This window comes from Saccostrea echinata, unplaced genomic scaffold, assembly GCF_033153115.1.
Source record: "Saccostrea echinata isolate AGI-Se365-2 ecotype Australia unplaced genomic scaffold, CSIRO_AGI_Sech_v1 ptg000001l, whole genome shotgun sequence".
Taxonomy (NCBI): Eukaryota; Metazoa; Mollusca; class Bivalvia; order Ostreida; family Ostreidae; genus Saccostrea; species Saccostrea echinata.
Window position 1 is genome coordinate 28,342,505 of NW_026889750.1, and position 20,587 is coordinate 28,363,091.

At 37.5% G+C, this 20,587-nt stretch overlaps 3 protein-coding genes across 3 annotated transcripts in view; 2 read left to right on the forward strand and 1 right to left on the reverse strand.

The window, feature by feature from the left end:
- The window catches only part of LOC133188866 (elongation of very long chain fatty acids protein 4-like), a 64,337-nt gene that overhangs the window by 14,988 nt on the left and 28,762 nt on the right, over positions 1-20,587 (forward strand). The window lies entirely within an intron of this gene.
- The window catches only part of LOC133188915 (uncharacterized), a 32,605-nt gene that overhangs the window by 8,603 nt on the left and 3,415 nt on the right, over positions 1-20,587 (forward strand). Inside the window, exons 5-8 of the mRNA XM_061324394.1 lie at positions 5,433-5,528; positions 7,410-7,622; positions 7,808-7,876; positions 9,143-9,240. Of these exons, the coding sequence (XP_061180378.1) occupies positions 5,433-5,528; positions 7,410-7,622; positions 7,808-7,876; positions 9,143-9,240 (476 nt within the window). The remainder of the gene's footprint in view (positions 1-5,432; positions 5,529-7,409; positions 7,623-7,807; positions 7,877-9,142; positions 9,241-20,587) is intronic.
- LOC133188719 (large ribosomal subunit protein uL30-like) lies at positions 16,051-20,039 on the reverse strand. The gene is made up of 6 exons (XM_061324219.1): positions 19,960-20,039; positions 18,584-18,683; positions 17,619-17,785; positions 17,105-17,242; positions 16,411-16,520; positions 16,051-16,300 (listed from the first exon to the last, which is right to left on the reverse strand). Exons 1-6 carry the CDS (start codon positions 19,971-19,973, stop codon positions 16,092-16,094), a joined length of 738 nt encoding a protein of 245 aa, XP_061180203.1. The 5' UTR covers positions 19,974-20,039; the 3' UTR covers positions 16,051-16,091.

The following is a 20,587-nucleotide window of genomic DNA, read 5'->3' on the forward strand; positions in this document are numbered from 1 at the left end:
GGTCCATAACTCACTTAAAGATTACTTATGACCATAGGCTGTGTCATGTTTTTAACCAAGGTAATTTTGGCAAGGTTAAGATCATAATTGGAACATTGTATATGGACACTATAAAAAATGCAGTGGGGGTATAATTTGTGAGCTCACTCACAGTACCTTTTGGTTTTTTTCATCAGTGTACAAATAATATAGGTTATATAGACATACTAAGAAAGTGCCATATCTAGATAGAGAGTGCCATATGTAGACAAACTTGGAGAGTGCTATATGTAGATGTACATGTACTGTCTTAACTCAATTGATCCAGAGTTTCACATTTACTGCTCTGGCCAGAGAGCACACAAAATCTACCTGTCTGTCCATCTACAAATTGTCCTTTGTCTTTTTTTTTCACATTTCATTTTTTGAAGAGCCATTTGGCTGATTCACATCAGAAAATTGCCATAATGCATTCTTGGGTAAAAGAAATTCAAATTTCTTTTAAAGAAGAGCTAATTTAAGCCCCCAATCTAAGAGAAATAATTATAAAGAAATAATTTTTTGGAAAAGTGAGGGGTCATTTTTGTGGCCAGAAGAAAAGAATAAAAGTTTCCTCATTTCTATACATTCAAATTATGGTCCCCTTGGCTGAGATGGGGCCACAGTGGAGAGGGGGTTAAAGTCAAAATTTAAAATACTGATAGATATAAATAGGAAAAAAGTCTTTAAAAAACTTTTTCCCAAACACGGTCTCCTGGGCCATAGTCAACCACAAAGTTATAAATTTGAATATATGGGATAAATCTTTTGAAATATTCTTCTTGTGCATGAAGACAGTGGGGGCCAAAACAGTCACTACAAGTTTTGAATTTCAAGATGGTGTTTTCTTGAGGTAGTGTAGGGCTAAAAACGGGGATCAAAGTTTTAATAGAAATATACTAGTCAGTAGTGGTACATGTACATGTATTGGTTAAAAAAATCTTTAAAAACCTCAATAGAGCAGGTCAATAATTGGTAAGATTTTAAATAAATAAGGAAGGATCTTCTCATTGTGTACATTTATATTTTCATATTTTATGGCCTTGAGATAAGAGTAGGGTCACAAAAGAGGATCAATGTTTTACAAAAATAGTACAAGAGCTTTCTAGAACAACAAGGCCAAAATCTGAATCAATGTCAAGCCTCAATATAGTATAATTTATTGATATTGACTTTTAAGTTGATGGCCAAAATAAGGAGTTTCATGAATTTGCATTTCATATTTCATGTTTGGGTTTTTGCTCATGGACCTACTGTTAAATTCTTATACTTATTAATCATGCCAAAGTTTTACTTATTTCCAGTCCATGTTGTGTGTCTGATTCATCATAGGAATTCATCCTTTATTTCAATTTATTTCTGTGCCAATGACACAAGCACTTAAGCTGTTAATTACCCTCCTCCACCACCACCAAAAAAATGCTATAAGTATAGTTACAGTAGGAGAATTATCAAGTTTTTTAATTTCTTATCAGTAATCACTTACTTACTTAGGCCTCTTGTTCTGTGAGGAACATAGGCCATGAACGGCAGTCCTCCAACAAACTTGATTCTAGGCTGCTTTCACTGCATCCTGCCAGGTCATGTCCTGTGCCTTTAGTTCTGACACCGAGTCACGCCTCCAGGTGATTCTTGGACATTCCCTCTTTCTTTTGCCCTGTGGGTTCCAAGTCAAGGCCTGGCATGTGATGCTGGATGGTGACTTCCTTAGCGTGTGTCCAATCCAGCCCCTTTTCCTCTGTCTGATTTGTACATCCATTGGTTCCTGCCCTGCTCTATTCCATAGTTCTTCATTTGTGATCCTTTCAGGCCATCAGATGTTGAAGATGCGACTGAGACAGGTGTTGTAGAATGTCTGGATCTTCTGCAAGGTTGCTTTGGTCAACCTCCACGTCTCTGCACCGTACAATAGGACAGACTTTACATTTGAGTTGAGGATTCGCAGTTTTGTCGTAATGCAGATGTTCTTCGAGGCCCAGATGTTCTTTAGCATGGTAAATGCAGTTCTTGCCTTGCCAATTCTTGACTTGATGTCACGATCTGTGGCACCCTGTCTGTCCACCACACTCCCCAGGTAGATGAAGGACTCAACTTCTCTGATGGGCTCATCACCAACTGTGACTGGTGTTTGGGCAGTGTTGTTTATCTTCATCAATTCTGTTTTCTTCAAGTTGATCTTGAGTCCCGTTCCTGCTGATGTTGTTGCAAGGCGAGTTGTTTCATCCTGCATCTGACTGTGGTTGTGTGAAAGGAGAGCCAGGTCATCGGCAAAGTCTATATCGTCAAGTTGCATCAGGAGTGTCCACTGTATACCATTGTTCCTGCCTGATGTGGTAGTCCTCATGATCCAGTCAATGTCCAAGAGAAAGAGAAATAGTAACAGCAAATATCCCTGTTGAACTCTTGTCTTGACCTTGAAACTCTCGGACATCTGGCCAGCGAGGGCAACCCTGCATATCATGCCTTGGTAGGTGTTTCGAATCAGGGAGACAAGCTTCTTTGTTACTCCTTAGTTCCTCAGTATCTTCCACAGTGTCTCTCGGTCCAAGCTGTCGAATGCTTTCTCATAGTCAATGAAGTTGATATAAAGGGGGGATTTCCACTCAAGTGATTTTTCAATGATGATGCGCAGACTGGCCATCTGGTCAGCACATGATCTGTTGGCTCTATAACCAGCCTACTGGTCACGGAGCTTTGGGTCCACTGCCTCTTTCATCCTCTCGAGAAGGATCCTGTTGAGGATTTTGCCAGGCACTGACAAGAGCATAATTCCCCAGTAATTACTGCAGTCTCTCAGATCTCCCTTATTTGGCAGCTTAATAAGGATGCCTTCTTTCCATTCCTTGGGAATGTTCTCTTCCTCCCAGATCTTCTTGAAGAGGTTGTATAGGATGTCAACAGCTATCTCCGTATCAGCTTTGATGGCTTCTGCTGGTATCTCATCAGGCCCTGCCACTTTTCCATTTTTAAGTTTGGTGATTGCTCTCCTGATCTGTCTATGTTGGCTTGTCGCAGTTGATCTGGAGGTCTGTATCGGCTGGTTGTATGTCTGGAGGTGTTTCTAGTGTTGGTCTATTTAATAGCTCTCCAAAGTGTTCTACCCACCTCTTCAATTGTTCATCTGTTGTTGTGAGAGGTTTCCCATTCTTGTCCTTCACTGGCTTGTCTGTCTTCTGGAACTTGTTGGAGAGTTTCTTTGTGACCATATACAGTTCTCTCAAGTTTCCTTGTCCCACTGCTTCTTCAGCTTCTTTGGCCAGGTTGTCCATGTGATCCTGTTTATCTTTCCTGATGCTTTCCTTAACTTCTTTATCTGTGGCTGTGTAGTCCTCTTGAGCTTTTGTCCTTGCTGATCTTGTCCGGCTTGTATTCAGTGCCACTTTCTTTTCCTTCCTCACATCCAATTTCCTCATGGTATCAACAGAGATCCACTCCTTGTGTTGAGCCTTTCTTCTGCCGAGGACTTCCTCATATGTGTCTAGCCACATTTCCTTGATGTGCTGCCATTGGGTCTCTATGTTGGTATCATTGTTTTCTAGCTGTTCTTTTAGTAGCTGGAATCTGTTGGACAAGCTGAGGTGGAAAGCTGTCTTCACTTCCTTTGTTTTGAGGACACTCATGTTGTACCTTGTCCTCATGTTTGTCACATTGTTGAACTTCTTGAGGCATAGTCTTAATGCCGTCATCAGCAAATGGTGGTCTGATGAAATGTCTGCTCCTCGCATCACCCTGACATCTTTACATGCTCTTCAAAATTCCTTGTTGACGAAATATGATCAATCTGGTTCTCCGTAACATGGTCAGGGGTTCTCAATGTTGCCTTGTGAATCCGTTTATGAGGGAAGATGCTTCCTCCTATTACTAGCTGGTTAAGGGAGATAGATCTGCAAATCTCTTGCCATTCTTATTTATGTAGCCCAGTCCTTGTGTGCCCATGACTTCATTGTAGCCAGTGTTGTCAGCTCCAGTCTTGGCATTGAAGTCGCCCATGAGTATTGTCATGTCTTTCTTCCCTGTTTTATCCAAGACTGCCTGTAGTTGATGGTAAAAGGCATCTTTCTTTTCTTCATCAGCGTCATTTGTGGGGGCATAACATTGGAAGATGTTCAATTTGATCTTGACTTTCTTGGTGTTGAACTTGGCTGTTATTATCCTGGAGTTGACAGGTTCCCATCCGATAAGAGCACGTTGTGCCTCCAGGGATAGCATCAGGCCTACACTTTTGGTGTGGTGGGCTTCCTCCATGGTGTGTCCTGAGTAAACAGTGTTTCCCCGGTGGTCAGCCTCAGCTGTCCTGTCTATAGCCACCTCGTCTCACTCAGTCCTAGGAGACAAATGTTGTAGTGCTTCATCTCCTTTGCTACCTGTGCTGTTCTTCCTGCTCCATACATTGTTCTGATGTTCCAGGTAGCAAATCTGGTGGTTTTCCTGGGTGTCAGAAAGGGAGTCAGCTCTGCAGCTTCCTTTTGGCTTTCATTGCACAGCATCATAGTTCCCCTTGAAGTAGGCCCAATCTGGCCCAGGTTATGTTGGTTTTGGTTTGTCGTTGATGCTTCTGTAACTAGCTTTTTTTATAGGCAGGGTTGTTGGCCCTACGCAAACCTCTAGTAACCTCGAGGAAAGGTGGTTTTATTTTGGAGTTTCCTTCCTAGACTGCTTTCCTTCCTGGATATTGAGCACAGTCTTCCCATTCGGTTTTATACCAGTGTTTCCTTCACCTAGTCTTTCCCATAAGTGGGTATGGCTGCAAGGCAGTGGAGGTTTGGAATTAGAGTTTTCCTTCTCTTAGATGAGCTATCTTCCCAGACTGATGAGCCCATCTACCCAAAGCACTGGTTTTCAGGCACCAGGTGTCTTGCCTTCACCCCTTCTCCTATCAGTAGTAGCAGTTCCTCTGGACTTGATGAAAGCCACATGAGCAGGCTAGGAGCTGGACTTGGTTGTCAGAGGCTATTTGAAGCGCATGCCATAAGGAGCATTTTATAAACAATGAGAGCTTATCCCCATTGCCACCCCTCGGCTATGACAACCTTTTGAAACCTCTTATCAGTAATGGGTGGGCTTAAATTAAGTACAAATTGTTAGCATTTATTTATGATATTTGTACATAGTATAAGCAAACAGGGTACAGTGAAACCTGTCTAATCAGATATGCTCTGGCAGACATACTTTGTGTTGGAATAGACAGGGTGTTGTATTATACAGTGTGAAGAAAATGGAAAAATGGGAATAAAAATAAATATTGGAATTCAAAGGGAATTCACAGGTGCCAGATTAGACAGTTTTCACTATTAACTATATAGAAAAAAGGGCCTGTGTTTGGCTTGTATTTTTTGACAATTTCTATGAAATGATAATTGTTTAAAACATAAAAATTCAATATTCCACAATTTTATTTTTCTTCCATCTTACAGGAAGTATTCGAGGAAGGTGAAGACATACCCTCTAAATTCACCTTAAAGTCAGTACTCACTCCTGACCAGATTCTTCACTACTACTGGAGGTTATCAGTAAGTATCAGTACTCAGTCCAGACCAGATTCTTCAATATTACTGGAGGTTATCAGTAAGTATCAGTGCTCAGTCCAGACCAGATTCTTCACTACTACTGGAGGTTATCAGTAAGTATCAGTGCTTAGACCAGATTCTTCACTACTACTGGAGATTATCAGTAAGTATCAGTAATCACTCCAGACAAGATTCTTCACTACTACTGGAGGTTATCAGTAAGTATCAGTACTCACTCCAGACCAGATTCTTCACTACTACTCGAGGTTATCAGTAAGTATCAGTGCTCCGTTCACTACTACTGAAGATTATCAGTAAGTGTCAGTGCTCAGTCCAGACCAGATTCTTCACTACTACTGGAGGTTATCAGTAAGTATCAGTGCTCAGTCCAGACCAGATTCTTCACTACTACTGGAGGCTATCAGTAAGTATCAGTGCTCCGTCCACTACTACTGAAGGTTATCAGTAAGTGTCAGTGCTCAGTCCAGACCCGATTCTTCACTACTACTGGAGGCTATCAGTAAGTATCAGTGCTCCATCCACTACTACTGAAGGTTATCAGTAAGTATCAGTGCTCAGTCCAGACCAGATTCTTCACTACTACTGGAGGTTATGAGTAAGTATCAGTGCTGAGTCCAGACTAGATTCTTCACTACTACTGGAGATTATAAGTAAGTATCAGTGCTCAGTCCACTACTACTGAAAGTTATCAGTAAATATTAATGCTCAGTCCAGACCAGATTCTTCAGTACTACAGGAGGCTATCAGTAAGTATCAGTGCTCAGTCTAGACCAGATTCTTCACTACTACTGAAGGTTATCAGTAAGTATCAGTGCTCAGTCCAGACCAGATTCTTTACTACTACTGGAGGCTATCAGTAAGTATCAGTGCTCAGTCCGGACCAGATTCTTCAGTACTACTGGAGACTATCAGTAAGTATCAGTACTCACTCCAGACAAGATTCTTCACTACTACTGGAGGTTATCAGTAAGTATCAGTACTCACTCCAGACCAGATTCTTCACTACTGCTGGAGGCTATCAGTAAGTATCAGTGCTCAGTCCACTACTACTGAAGATTATCAGTAAGTATCAGTGCTCAGACCAGATTATTGACACTACCACTGGAGGCTATCAGTAAGTATCAGTGCTCAGTCCAGACCGGATTCTTTACTACTGCTGGAGAGACCAGATTCTTTACAACTACTGGAGGTTATGAGTAAGTATCAGTGCTCAGCCCAGACCAGATTCTTTACTACTGCTGGAGAGACCAGATTCTTCACTACTACTGGAGGTTATGAGTAAGTATCAATGCTGAGTCCAGACCAGATTCTTCACTACTTCTGGGGGTTATGAGTAAGTATCAGTGCTCAGTCCAGACCAGATTCTTTACTACTACTGGAGGTTATCAGTAAGTATCAGTGCTCAGTCCAGACCAGATTCTTTACAACTACTGGAGGTTATCAGTAAGTATCAGTGCTCAGTCCAGACCAGATTCTTTACTACTACTGGAGGTTATCAGTAAGTATCAGTGCTCAGTCCAGACCAGATTCTTTACTACTACTGGAGGTTATCAGTTAGTATCAGTGCTCACTCCAGACCAGATTCTTTGCTACTACTACAGACTATCAATAAATATCAGTGCTAAGTCCAGACCAGATTCTTCATAACTACTGGAGGTTATCAGTAAGTATTAGTCCAGTCCACATTCTTCACTACTGCACTGTGCACTAGATGCTATCAGTAAGTATCAGCACTCAGTCCAAACTAAATCCTTCACTACAAATGTAACCATAAAATCTTGAAAAGAACTGAAAATATATATCAAATTGATAACCTGCTTATTTTAAATTTCCTTTTTCAATATGTATATTACTTATTACCAGAGTCGTATGCGTCTGACCTCCACCTGTCTACAGAGATGGATGGCCAGTTGGATCGCGTACGTCATAATATGGTGTGGAGATTATATCATATACTGGATCAGCCATCACGCCACTGTCCTCGATATCTTACAATTTCTGATTCCACTGGCTCTTCTCTTTATCACCACTTCTGCCTTTGCAGAGGCAAATTTTGAGGGAGAAAGGATGATCCAAGTATGATATTCAAACATATTTTATTTTTTCAAGTAAATAAAGGTAGAGGAACAAGTTTGTTTAAACATAATTTTTCCGAATTTGAAATACATGTACATGCATGTTTGATTGTCTTACTGGAGGTATATGTCCCATTAGGACAGATCGAATGAAAAAGAAAACCCTAATGCATATATTTCTTGCAGTGTATTTATCCTACAAAAGACAGATTAAAGACACAGGCTTTCCTCGCACAACAACCACTGCAGATGAAGGTAAGAGCATGTACCTGTTTACATGATTTGACAATCAAGCAGGTTCCCTTGTTCTGTGGACAGAAAGCTCAGTGGGCACACCACTTATAGAGTCCATGAGGCCAGGGTTCAAATCCTGGTCTGAACCATGGCATTTAAATGACAAGCTGGTCTGGTCCATAATATTTAAACTTTACACATGTGGAAGGACGGAACCATAGTTGGGATAGTTCTTTGAAGATAAGACTTGCTTCCCATTTGATGGCTGAAAGTACAGTTTCAGACTATGGCAGATTTGTAACTTAGTAACAGTAAAACTCAGTTATAACAAACTTGCTTAGAAAGAAATCATTGAAGCTTTTATGAATCTGGTAGAAGACATTATTTGGATATTAGAATCTTGGTTACAAGATGACAAAATTCAAAGTCCCTTTGACTTCTTTATATATAACTAAATTTTACTGTACAAGTGTAATATGCCAAGCAGTGTCACTTTAATAATATGACTTGCTAACAGTTTCAATAACTTGGAATTGCTCAGCTTCTGAGCACATTGGGCATAGCAGTAACTCTTTACAACCAAATCTTAGGATAAGCCATATCATACAAATAAATGAATTGCAGTTTGATTTCCTGGGTTGAGAGAAAGTTTAAAAGATTTCTTTGTTACATTGACATTTAACAATACTGATCAGTTTAGATTAGTAAAGTTCAGCATAAAAAAAATTCGTGTGAACACCTACATGTATCACAGAAAACACAGAAATCAATCTGACTCGAGTTGTCTATCAGAGTTCTTTATATACCAGGTACATGTATTACTACTGTGAATGTTTCAGATATCCATTGTTACACTCTACGTGATTTAATCTGCTCTAGGTCCAACAAACTACAAGTAGGTTTGTAAGTGTGGGGATGAATTAAACCCTAAAGTTTGTAATGATGGTAATATCCAGATTTTAAAATAATCCAATAAATTAGTGTTATCAGATCAAGAATATTACCAATATATTATATATTACTACAGTTGAAAATCCGAATCTCGAACACTGATATCTGGAATACCATGGATATGTTGAAGTGACTTGGAAGTACCACTTATTCTTTAAGTATTTTACCCTCAATATCTCCAATCCTTGGATATCTCAAAGTTTTTGCTCTGTCCCATCGAGTTAGAGATAATGAGGTTTGACTGTATATTAATAATGCCATATTCCTTAATTAAGCTTTTTTATGTTGATATAATGACTTTTTGATCATGTACAGTGTATTTAATTTCTCCTGTAGGTATTTAACATTAGTGTGTCATACAATGCAATCCTGGGAGTGATTCTGGCATTTGCAGCTGCCATTGCTTCTCGCATTATTCTGGATGAACTCAGCATGTAAGGGCACCTGTACTCAAAGATATCACCTACATACTTGATGTTTCTCCTGAATATACTAGCTTACTTGCCAACTCTCATGAACAATGGACTCTAGACTCAGCCAATGTACTCACATGCAACTCTATGGGACAATGGACTCTAGACTCAGCCAATATACTCACATGCAACTCTATGGGACAATGGACTCTAGACTCAGCCAATATACTCACATGCAACTCTATGGGATAATGGATGCTAAACTTAGCCAATTTAATATACTCACTTGCCAACCCTGTAGGACAATGGACTGTAGACTCAGCCAGTATACTCATGTGCCTACTGTATGGAATAATTGCCTTGAGATTCAACCACTATACTCACTTGGATAATGAACTTACGATTTAGGCAGTACTCACTTGCCAGCCCTCTGGGACAATGGGCTTTAGGGTTAGCCATTATACTCATTTGACTATACTCTTTAAAGGGGCTTAGACACAGAATTGAAGCTCATATGTTCTAAAACTTTCAATATAATATGATGACTTATATGTTGATAGAAAATTTTACACCGAAATGTAATAAACACGTGTTTAGAAACTTGTTTCATCTGAATTTTATTAAAACTGTACATGAATTTTGGGAATCGTTTGATTGACACAAAGCCTTGCACTTTCACAAAGTAAACTTTATCCATTATCCTTAAGAAAAGTAGAAATTTTGTTGTGTATTAATGAAAAATATTATCAGGTATGAAGAATGTTGTTGCCATTGAATTCTCAGAATATTCATGTTATTTCAGATCATTAAACTGAAGTTATTTTTTGAATAAAAATAGAAATTTAAATTTTAAACAATGCAACTGTGTCCAGGCCCTTTTATACAGTGGACTTGGGGAAAAATGTCCACTATTTGTTAAAGGCAATTAAAATTGCTATATTTTCTGAAGTTTTTTCTTTTATATTTTTTCATGAATAATTTTTTTTTGTATTTATTCTTGTTAATAATAAAAGCTATTATAAACATCAGATCGTTGTTTTTTTGTATCCATTCAAAACTCAGCAGAAGTATGTAAATGGAATAATTAGCACAACTATAATCCAGCATATTTGTGTATCTAGTCACACACAGTCACATGAATTCTTTGGCACATTTTCATACAAAGTTTTATTGGGATGCTTGGTTATTTTAAGACAAATTGAAGTTAATATACAGCTGTGTGTGAGATTTTCCTACATATTCCCATGTAAATTATGACCTAGCTCCTTTTGTGGCCCTGGGGCACCTAGCCCTTGTGACCATGATTATTAAGGAAGCTCTCGCATGTTCTTGAGAGAGAGATTTTAAATGACACCAACTTGTTCTTCATATTTCATAATTATCTCCCCTTGAAGAGAGGTGTGGCTCTCCATTTTTAAACCAACTTGAATCTCTTCCACCCAAGGATGCTTTGAGCAAGTTACTCTGAGGTTGAAATTGTTCCACTTGCTCTTCAGCACATGTATTAAGTCGAAAATATAATTAATGACAAAAGATAGGACCAAAACTAGAGGACTGTGAGCACCGAGCTTGCAAAATGATACCCCCACTCCCATATGAGTATATTGGCGAAGTCCATGCCTTGCTATGGAGAAGCCCAAATATCTATCTGATCAAATTACATGTTAAATAGGAGGTGCACAATGAAACTATGTAATAAGAGATTGTGGGAAAGTCTCATTAAATGTTATTCAGTGGTAGAGGAAGAGTTGCTGATAAAAGATGGGTACCCCTAATATTACAGAAAGAATGGCAATCTCATGCCCAGGGAAAACCTGAATATCTGTCCAATCAAAGTGCAAAATAGGAGGTGCACAATGACACTATGTATCAAAGATCATGGGAAAGTCTCATAAATTTTATTCAGAGATATATGAGCAGTTGCAGATAAGAGATGGGTACCTCAAATTTTATACATAAGTAAAACTTGTCCAATCTGGACACCACTGGTACCATAGAAATTAGGCTGATTAGACAGCATTCTGGGTTAGACATTTTAAACATTTGAATTCACTCAAAGGAACTAAAAGTTCTTATTGCCCTAATAGGCAAGATTTTGGATCACACAACATCTGGATTATAGACAAGTTTCACTGCAGAAAGAATGACAGCATCCTTTTTTTTTTATTTTGCTATGAGTAACCACAACAAGAGGCCCATGGGCCACATCGCTCACCTGAGTAACTTTGGCCATGCTGTTCTTTACCAGATTTCCCCCTTTTAATATACCTATTGTGGCCCTGCCCTACCACTGGGGGTCAAAATTTGAACAATTTAGAATCTACACTGTCTCAGCTTTATAGGTCCAGTGGTTCTTGAAAAGAAAATTTTTAAAGATTTTTCTTTAAGTTATATATTTCAATGTAAAACTTGGATTCCCTATTGTGTCCCACCCTACCTTCGGGGGTCATGATTTGAACAATTTCGATTCTACTCTACCCCAGGATGCTTCCATAAAAGTTTCAGCTTTTCTGGCCCAGTGGTTCTTGAGAAGAAGATTTTTAAAGATTTTTCTCATGTTTTTCAATGTAAAACTTGGACTCCCTATTATGGCCCCGCCCTACCCCCGGGGGTCATGATTTGAACAATTTAGAATCTACACTACCCCAGGATGCTTCCATATAAGTTTCAGCTTTTCTGGCCCAGTGGTTCTTGAGAAGAAGATTTGTAAAGATTTTTCCTATATATTTCAATGTAAAACTTGGATTCCCTATTGTGGCCCCGCCCTACTCCCAGGGGTCATGATTTGAACAATTTAGAATCTACACTACCCCAGGATGCTTCCATATAAGTTTCAGTATTTCTGGCCCAGTGGTTCTTGAGAAGAAGATTTTTAAAGATTTTTCCTATATATTTCAATGTAAAACTTGGATTCCCTATTGTGGCCCCGCCCTACCCCCGGGGGTCATGATTTGAACAATTTCGATTCTACACTACCCCAGGATGCTTCCATAAAAGTTTCAGTATTTCTGGCCCAGTGGTTCTTGAGAAGAAGATTTTTAAAGATTTTTCCTATATATTTCAATGTAAAACTTGGATTCCCTATTGTGGCCCCGCCCTACCTCCGGGGGTCATGATTTGAACAATTTAGATTCTACACTAAGACCCGGGATGCTTCCATAAAAGTTTCAGTATTTCTGGCCCAGTGGTTCTTGAGAAGAAGATTTTTAAAGATTTTTCCTATATATTTCAATGTAAAACATGGATTCTCTATTGTGGCCCCGCCCTACCCCCGGGGATAATGATTTGAACAATTTCGATTCTACACTACCCCAGGATTCTTCCATATAAGTTTCAGCTTTTCTGGCCCAGTGGTTCTTGAGAAGAAGATTTTAAAAGATTTTTCCTATATATTTCAATGTAAAACTTGGATTCCCTATTGTGGCCCCGCCCTACCCCCGGGGGTCATGATTTGAACAATTTAGATTCTACACTACCCAAGGATGCTTCCATATAAGTTTCAGTATTTCTGGCCCTGTGGTTCTTGAGAAGAAGATTTGTAAAGATTTTTCCTATATATTTCAATGTAAAACTTGGATTCCCTATTGTGGCCCCGCCCTACTCCCAGGGGTCATGATTTGAACAATTTATAATCTACACTACCCCAGGATGCTTCCATATAAGTTTCAGTATTTCTGGCCCAGTGGTTCTTGAGAAGAAGATTTTTAAAGATTTTTCCTATATATTTCAATGTAAAACTTGGATTCCCTATTGTGGCCCCGCCCTACCCCCGGGGGTCATGATTTGAACAATTTCGATTCTACACTACCCCAGGATGCTTCCATAAAAGTTTCAGTATTTCTGGCCCAGTGGTTCTTGAGAAGAAGATTTTTAAAGATTTTTCCTATATATTTCAATGTAAAACTTGGATTCCCTATTGTGGCCCCGCCCTACCTCCGGGGGTCATGATTTGAACAATTTAGATTCTACACTAAGACCCGGGATGCTTCCATAAAAGTTTCAGTATTTCTGGCCCAGTGGTTCTTGAGAAGAAGATTTTTAAAGATTTTTCCTATATATTTCAATGTAAAACATGGATTCTCTATTGTGGCCCCGCCCTACCCCCGGGGATAATGATTTGAACAATTTAGATTCTACACTACCCCAGGATTCTTCCATATAAGTTTCAGCTTTTCTGGCCCAGTGGTTCTTGAGAAGAAGATTTTAAAAGATTTTTCCTATATATTTCAATGTAAAACTTGGATTCCCTATTGTGGCCCCGCCCTACCCCCGGGGGTCATGATTTGAACAATTTAGATTCTACACTACCCAAGGATGCTTCCATATAAGTTTCAGTATTTCTGGCCCTGTGGTTCTTGAGAAGAAGATTTGTAAAGATTTTTCCTATATATTTCAATGTAAAACTTGGATTCCCTATTGTGGCCCCGCCCTACTCCCAGGGGTCATGATTTGAACAATTTATAATCTACACTACCCCAGGATGCTTCCATATAAGTTTCAGTATTTCTGGCCCAGTGGTTCTTGAGAAGAAGATTTTTAAAGATTTTTCCTATATATTTCAATGTAAAACTTGGATTCCCTATTGTGGCCCCGCCCTACCCCCGGGGGTCATGATTTGAACAATTTCGATTCTACACTACCCCAGGATGCTTCCATAAAAGTTTCAGTATTTCTGGCCCAGTGGTTCTTGAGAAGAAGATTTTTAAAGATTTTTCCTATATATTTCAATGTAAAACTTGGATTCCCTATTGTGGCCCCGCCCTACCTCCGGGGGTCATGATTTGAACAATTTAGATTCTACACTAAGACCCGGGATGCTTCCATAAAAGTTTCAGTATTTCTGGCCCAGTGGTTCTTGAGAAGAAGATTTTTAAAGATTTTTCCTATATATTTCAATGTAAAACATGGATTCTCTATTGTGGCCCCGCCCTACCCCCGGGGATAATGATTTGAACAATTTAGATTCTACACTACCCCAGGATTCTTCCATATAAGTTTCAGCTTTTCTGGCCCAGTGGTTCTTGAGAAGAAGATTTTAAAAGATTTTTCCTATATATTTCAATGTAAAACTTGGATTCCCTATTGTGGCCCCGCCCTACCCCCGGGGGTCATGATTTGAACAATTTAGATTCTACACTACCCAAGGATGCTTCCATATAAGTTTCAGTATTTCTGGCCCTGTGGTTCTTGAGAAGAAGATTTTTCCTATATATTTCAATGTAAAACTTGGATTCCCTATTGTGGCCCCGCCCTACCCCCGGGGGTCATGATTTTAACAATTTAGAATCTACACTATCCCAGGATGCTTCCACATAAGTTTCAGCTTTTCTGGCCCAGTGGTTCTTGAGAAGAAGATTTTTTAATGACCCCACCCTATTCCTGACTTGATTATCTCCCCTTGTAAGGGGACTTGGTCCTTTATTTTAACAATTTACACTCCCCTTCACCCAAGGATACTTTGTACCAAGTTTGGTTAAAATTGGCCCAGTGGTTCTTGAGAAGAAGATGAAAATGTGAAAAGTTTACAGTCGGACGGACGACGGACAACGGGTGATCAGAAAAGCTCACTTGAGCTTTCAGCTCAGGTGAGCTAAAAATGTGTATGATCAAAACAAATAAATTGGAGGTGCACAATGGTACTATATATGTAATAGATTCTGTGAAAGTCTCATTAAATATTATTCAGTGATATAGGAGGAGTTCCAGATAGAGAGGGGTACCCCAAATATTATAGAAAGAATGAAAGTGTCCATGTTTTCCTGTGGGAAACGTACCCAAATATAAAATAGGTGAAAAATGGCACAGTGTAAAAGACGATTATGTAAAAGTCTCATTAAATGGAGTTGCCAGTAAGAGATGGGTACCCCAAGTGTAACAGTGGACATACACCCCAATCACCATAACCCCTCCCCCCCCCCCACCTTTTCAAGTAGGGAGTTTAAAAAAATTCCCTCCATTCTGAGAAATAATGATCAATGAGGATAAATTACACTATACTTACACACCCCTCCTTTTTATCTATCATAATTACTGGGGTATACAGAAAACCGATAAAACACACATATTGATGTAGGTAGCTACCTTTGGACTCTCTTCTAGTGCTCTTCTCATATGTTGTCATTATTCATTATGCTGGCAAGCAACAAAGGAGATAATTTTAACTAAACCTGTCCACAACAGTCTGCAGCTATTACGATATCCTCCATCTTCCACTTTGCCTCTTTAGGAAGTACGAAATCCAAAAGTCCAGTTTAATAAATGTCTTGACCTTGTATCTACATTCTTTGACCTTGGATCTACATTCAAGAACTCTTTTCCTCCAATAACATCATTTCTGTGGCAAGCATGCAACTGCAAGACTTATACTCTTAAAAAAAAAAAAAGACTTCCTTACCGACACTCATTCTCTCTTCAAAAAAAAAAAAAAAAATTCCTGAGGTAAGCAAAAGACTGAAAGATCACATACAAGTTGTACTCTTCTAAATCAAACAATCAATAAGCCTGTGAATGATTCTACAAGTACTTCAAGTATGATATCACTAACTTATTCCTTTATTTATTACTACTACAGGTACAGGTATAAACAGCTTCTTTTCATGGGGAAAGAGCAGTATAATGGGCACTTCTAATAGTGTGCTCTCTGGACACAGTACAGAAAACATTATTCTCCTCTCTTTTTCAATTTGTATGCCTATGCAATTTCTAATCGTTTTGATTCTCAACTTTTGTTATGATGAAAAAAACAAAACAAAAAAAAAACTACAGTACACCATTCTGGATATTAAATGTCTATCCTCAATCCTATCTTTTCATAGAGAAACAAATACTGTAAACAATATTTTTCTTGTCTTTATTGTATCACATGATACGAGTTACACCATTCTGCGTAACAGGGGGTTAACACCATCTTCACGCAGGCCAAAGTCTCCTCCGTCATTAAAGTGGTTATACTTCCTTCTCCAGCCACCATTGGGTGTGTTCAGTTTGAATGGCCACAAGAAATTGGCAGCATATTTGAAGTTAGGTCCAACTGTGTAGATCTCGTGGATCAAGTCTTCCATACAGATGATACCATATTTTCCTGAAAAGATCTGACATGTGCATAAAACTTGTCAAAGTTAACTATGAGATTTACTATAAACTGAATTTTAAATACATGTTTAACTATTTAAAACTATGAACATATAATACCTAATTGTTTCTCAATAATGGCATTGTCTGTGAGAGGGACACGCTGGTTTCCTACTTTTCCATATCCTCGTTTGTATACTAACTCTCTCACACTCTTGAGGTTGGGGTACCTAAAATGCAAAAAATTGTGAATTTTCAAACAAATCAATTTAAGCAACACACCGTTTCATCTTTTCTCTTGTTCATTACATCCTAAACATATAAATACTTCATGTTCTTGGCTAGATAAAGTTCTTTAAAATGATGTATGTTAATAAAATGACTTTCAAGATAGCTTTGAGTTCAGCTAAGAAAAAAATATTTGTTTGTGTAGTTTTTTCTCCTTAAGAAATATACTCAAAGTCTCTGACATTATCACAATAACATTCCTGACTTGAACAGATACTGTAAATGTAGATATTTAGAGTGTTGATAATTACGCGATTAAGTACCAAGCACATTAAGCATGGGTTTTTTTTGTGATACAAAGAATTAAGTAATGTAAAAACTGAATAAAAGATGTATAAAGGCTTTGATACACAAGGGATTTTTACATGAAATCTTTCTTATCCTGTATTTACCATAAATTACCTTCATGCATTAATTTCCATGTTTACAGTATTACAGTCAGCTGTTTTATTGTAATCTGTAGCAAACAAAGCATCATCATTACTGCATGAATATGTAGTAGGAACAAACTTATTTCTTTCCTTACCCCCATGTAATGAAGGGTTCAGCAATTCTCAGCATGTGAACTGTCGCTTTGTTGAGTCTCACAAAAACGCCATTGTTGATCTGCTTCAAACGGAAAAGTTGCATAACCTTCCTGGGCTTGGGATGAACACCATTGATACTACAAAATGAACAGCAGCAATTGAAACGTCTTTGCTTCAAAAAGATTTTGTAAAAAAAAAAAAATAAATAAATAAATAAAAAAATGCAAATAGTCTTGGAAATCAAATCCATGCTACGGATCAAAATTTTCTCTCCTGCTAGCAGAACAAAGGACAAGTAAATCTAAATCTTATTAACTTCATGATTTTTATACACCTCTAAGGGGTTGACCATCTATTAAATGTGATGTACAAACAAATGCATTTCTTCCAAATAAGCTACACTGTGATTTTTTTTTTTTTTTTTTTTTTGCTTGCAAATGTTAAAATGAAAAGTTGCACACTTTTACAACAATGAAGTACTGCTACCATAAAAACTGGAACAAAGTTGTTTACCCTCTGATTCTCATCACAAATGCAAGCTTGGGTTCATCAGGAACAAAGAAATTTCCATTCTTTCTGGCTTGTCTTGCCATTCGGATGTCATCTCTCTCCTTAGCTCTGTACTCTTTAATGTACTTTTCTGCTCGTCGGAAAATAATCTTCTTCTTCTCTTTCAATTTCTGGTAAATAGAAAAAATTTCACAAAACTGCCAAGAATTTTCACCTACTAATATTTGAAGCTAAAAGCACCTGTTGGCACTGAAAACTCAACTGTAGTCTCCCAAAAGACATGATTCAAAGTTTCTTCAAAAGCATTTTAAGTGTGTGTGTTTCTCCTCCTTGACAGTGACATGAAAGATGATACCAGACAATGTAATCCTACATTTTCTTATTCATTTCCGTACTGTACAGATTCACAAAAATGTTTGGAGTCCCATCATTAAGAGAATTAGAAGAAGGTGGCTTTATTGTAAATCATTACAACCTCAATAAGCACTGAAAATAATTCTTCTTGTACATCAAAATTCTCCCAACATGGAAAATTACTGTCATACCCATGATGTGTAAATTTAATAAAGATTCAGTTGACTTTCTTACTACCCTTTAAACAGTAATTTTCTTTTAAAAAAATGAATATTCTGCATCTCAAATGCTTTTTTCATTTTTCAAGTCATTTTTTTCATTATCAATTATATATTATAAACAGTCATATTTAAACTGCAGTTTTATTTTTAGAAAAGAATATTACTGTGAAAATACCAATTTTAAGAAACCAATGGATACAGAATATCAATACAAAATGAAATAAGCAAGAGCAAAAAAGCAGTTAATGACATTGTTTACTAAACATCATTAAAATGAAATATGTTAGGGTATAGTAATCATTGAACCCTTGCATAATTCTCTCAGATGTCTTTAGAGTTATAATACTTTTCTTTTTTTTCTTACCACACAAATGATTATGTTTAATTGCTTACTCGTTTATTTTCAAGCTTTGCGTTGGCAAATTTAGCTCGTAGTTCTTCATTTCTTTTTCTCTTCTTTAAGAGAGTTTCAGGCACACGCGGAAGCTTCTTACTAAAAAGCAAAATAATTCCAAGTCAACAAAAGGTTTTCATTTTACTTGCAGAATAAATGAGAACTTATTGTACAAGAATGTAACAAAGACAGATTTGTGCCTCCAAATGGATTTGAACGCGGGACCTCTTGCACGACAGTCCAGTGCTCTACCAGGGACCTATATACTATAGTATATAGGTCCCTGGCTCTACCAATTAAGCTTAAGGGTTAAACCACTAGTCCAACCTAGTAAGATGCCATGTATCTTACATTTCCACATTAATGACAAGTCTTTCCCCAAAATCAGGTACTGTGAGCACTGAACTCACACAATATTATACGAGTACAATGGCATAGTCCATTTTTTGCTATGGATAAGCTAGAATATGTGTCTAATAAAAATTAAAATAGGGGGTGCACAATGGCACTATGTATGAAGATTCTGTGCAAGTCTCATTAAATTTTATTCAGTGATATAAGCAGAGTTGCAGATCAGAGATGGATACCCCCCAATATTATAGAAAGAATGGCAGTGTCCATGTTCTGTTATGGGAAACCTAAATATATGTCCAATCAAAAAGTTAAATAGAAGGTAATAATGGCATCAAGTAATAATCTTTGTAAATCAGCATACTGCTATTATTATCATTTTCTTAATCTTCCTGTAGTTTTCTTCCTATTCCATATTTTTGATCCAGTTTCAGACTATTGTGATTATGTTGCAAATCTTGCATTTTCATGAGTATCTTAATTACTCGTGGTATTATACATCTTTCATTTGTACCTTCATGATAGATATGATTTATATTCTTTCATATTACAATATACTTTAATATTATTTATATGTAATCATTCTGAAATAATTGTATATTCCCCCTGGGGGCTCTTGATTGGTGAATAAACATAAACAATATTAATATTTTAATTCAACGGTGTTGGAGATGCGGATAAGAGATGGGTCCTCTCTCAAATACTTTTATTAAACTGACCATTCACTTGCAAACAAGGATGTTTTGACTACTCAAGTGTCAGTGACTATTTCATTTTCAAATATAAAATACTTAGGCACCAGCCGCACCACTGAATATGAATTAACAAATCATCATAGCTCAGTTACGTTTATAGTATTGACTCAACATTTCTAATTTCGTATAAAACCCATGGATATTTAGATCAATTATATATCTGATATTACAAATTAATCATTTTTGAATGCTGAAACGGGGATTGAATTGAGAAATTAATTTTTATGAACAAGATGTTCATGGATTTAGTAAGTCATGTAGAGATTTACTTTTCCGGGGCCATGTTGAAACCATAAAAGGCCGCTTAGAAGATCGAATTTGAAAATATTTATATTATTTTGTATTCTTCTCCGAATCATTTCAATAAATAGCCAAATTCGCTAAATAAAATTTACTTAAGCTACATATCCAAAGAAAAGCGTGTATATTTCTCACATCATTTTTTTGTCACCTTCGATGCCGCATACATCATATAAAAAAAATTTATCGGGCTCGTTGTTCAATTTCTACTTTCGTTTCTTCTCCAAGAGGGAGTTGGAAGGTGAAAAACATGGAAAACCGAAGCGATGACACTATAAGATTATGGCGGTTTCTTCGCTTTGGCAATGACAAAAGTGTATATACACCACGTATCAAAAATCTGGAGAATTCATTTGAGAAATTTATTTTGAGGTAAAAACATTTCCCTCACTTGTATAATGCTTAGGACGAGCTAATTAAAATATAGCAGGTCTAGCAGTCTAGTACTGTCTAGTACAATCACTACATTTAGCTACGTAGCTTGAAATACATAGCTTTATTTACCTACTCGAAGTAGCTTTATTTAGCTATTTTAAAGTGTCCTCTTTATATAGAATAGACAAAAAATAAATCGCAAGTATATCATGTATATGATAC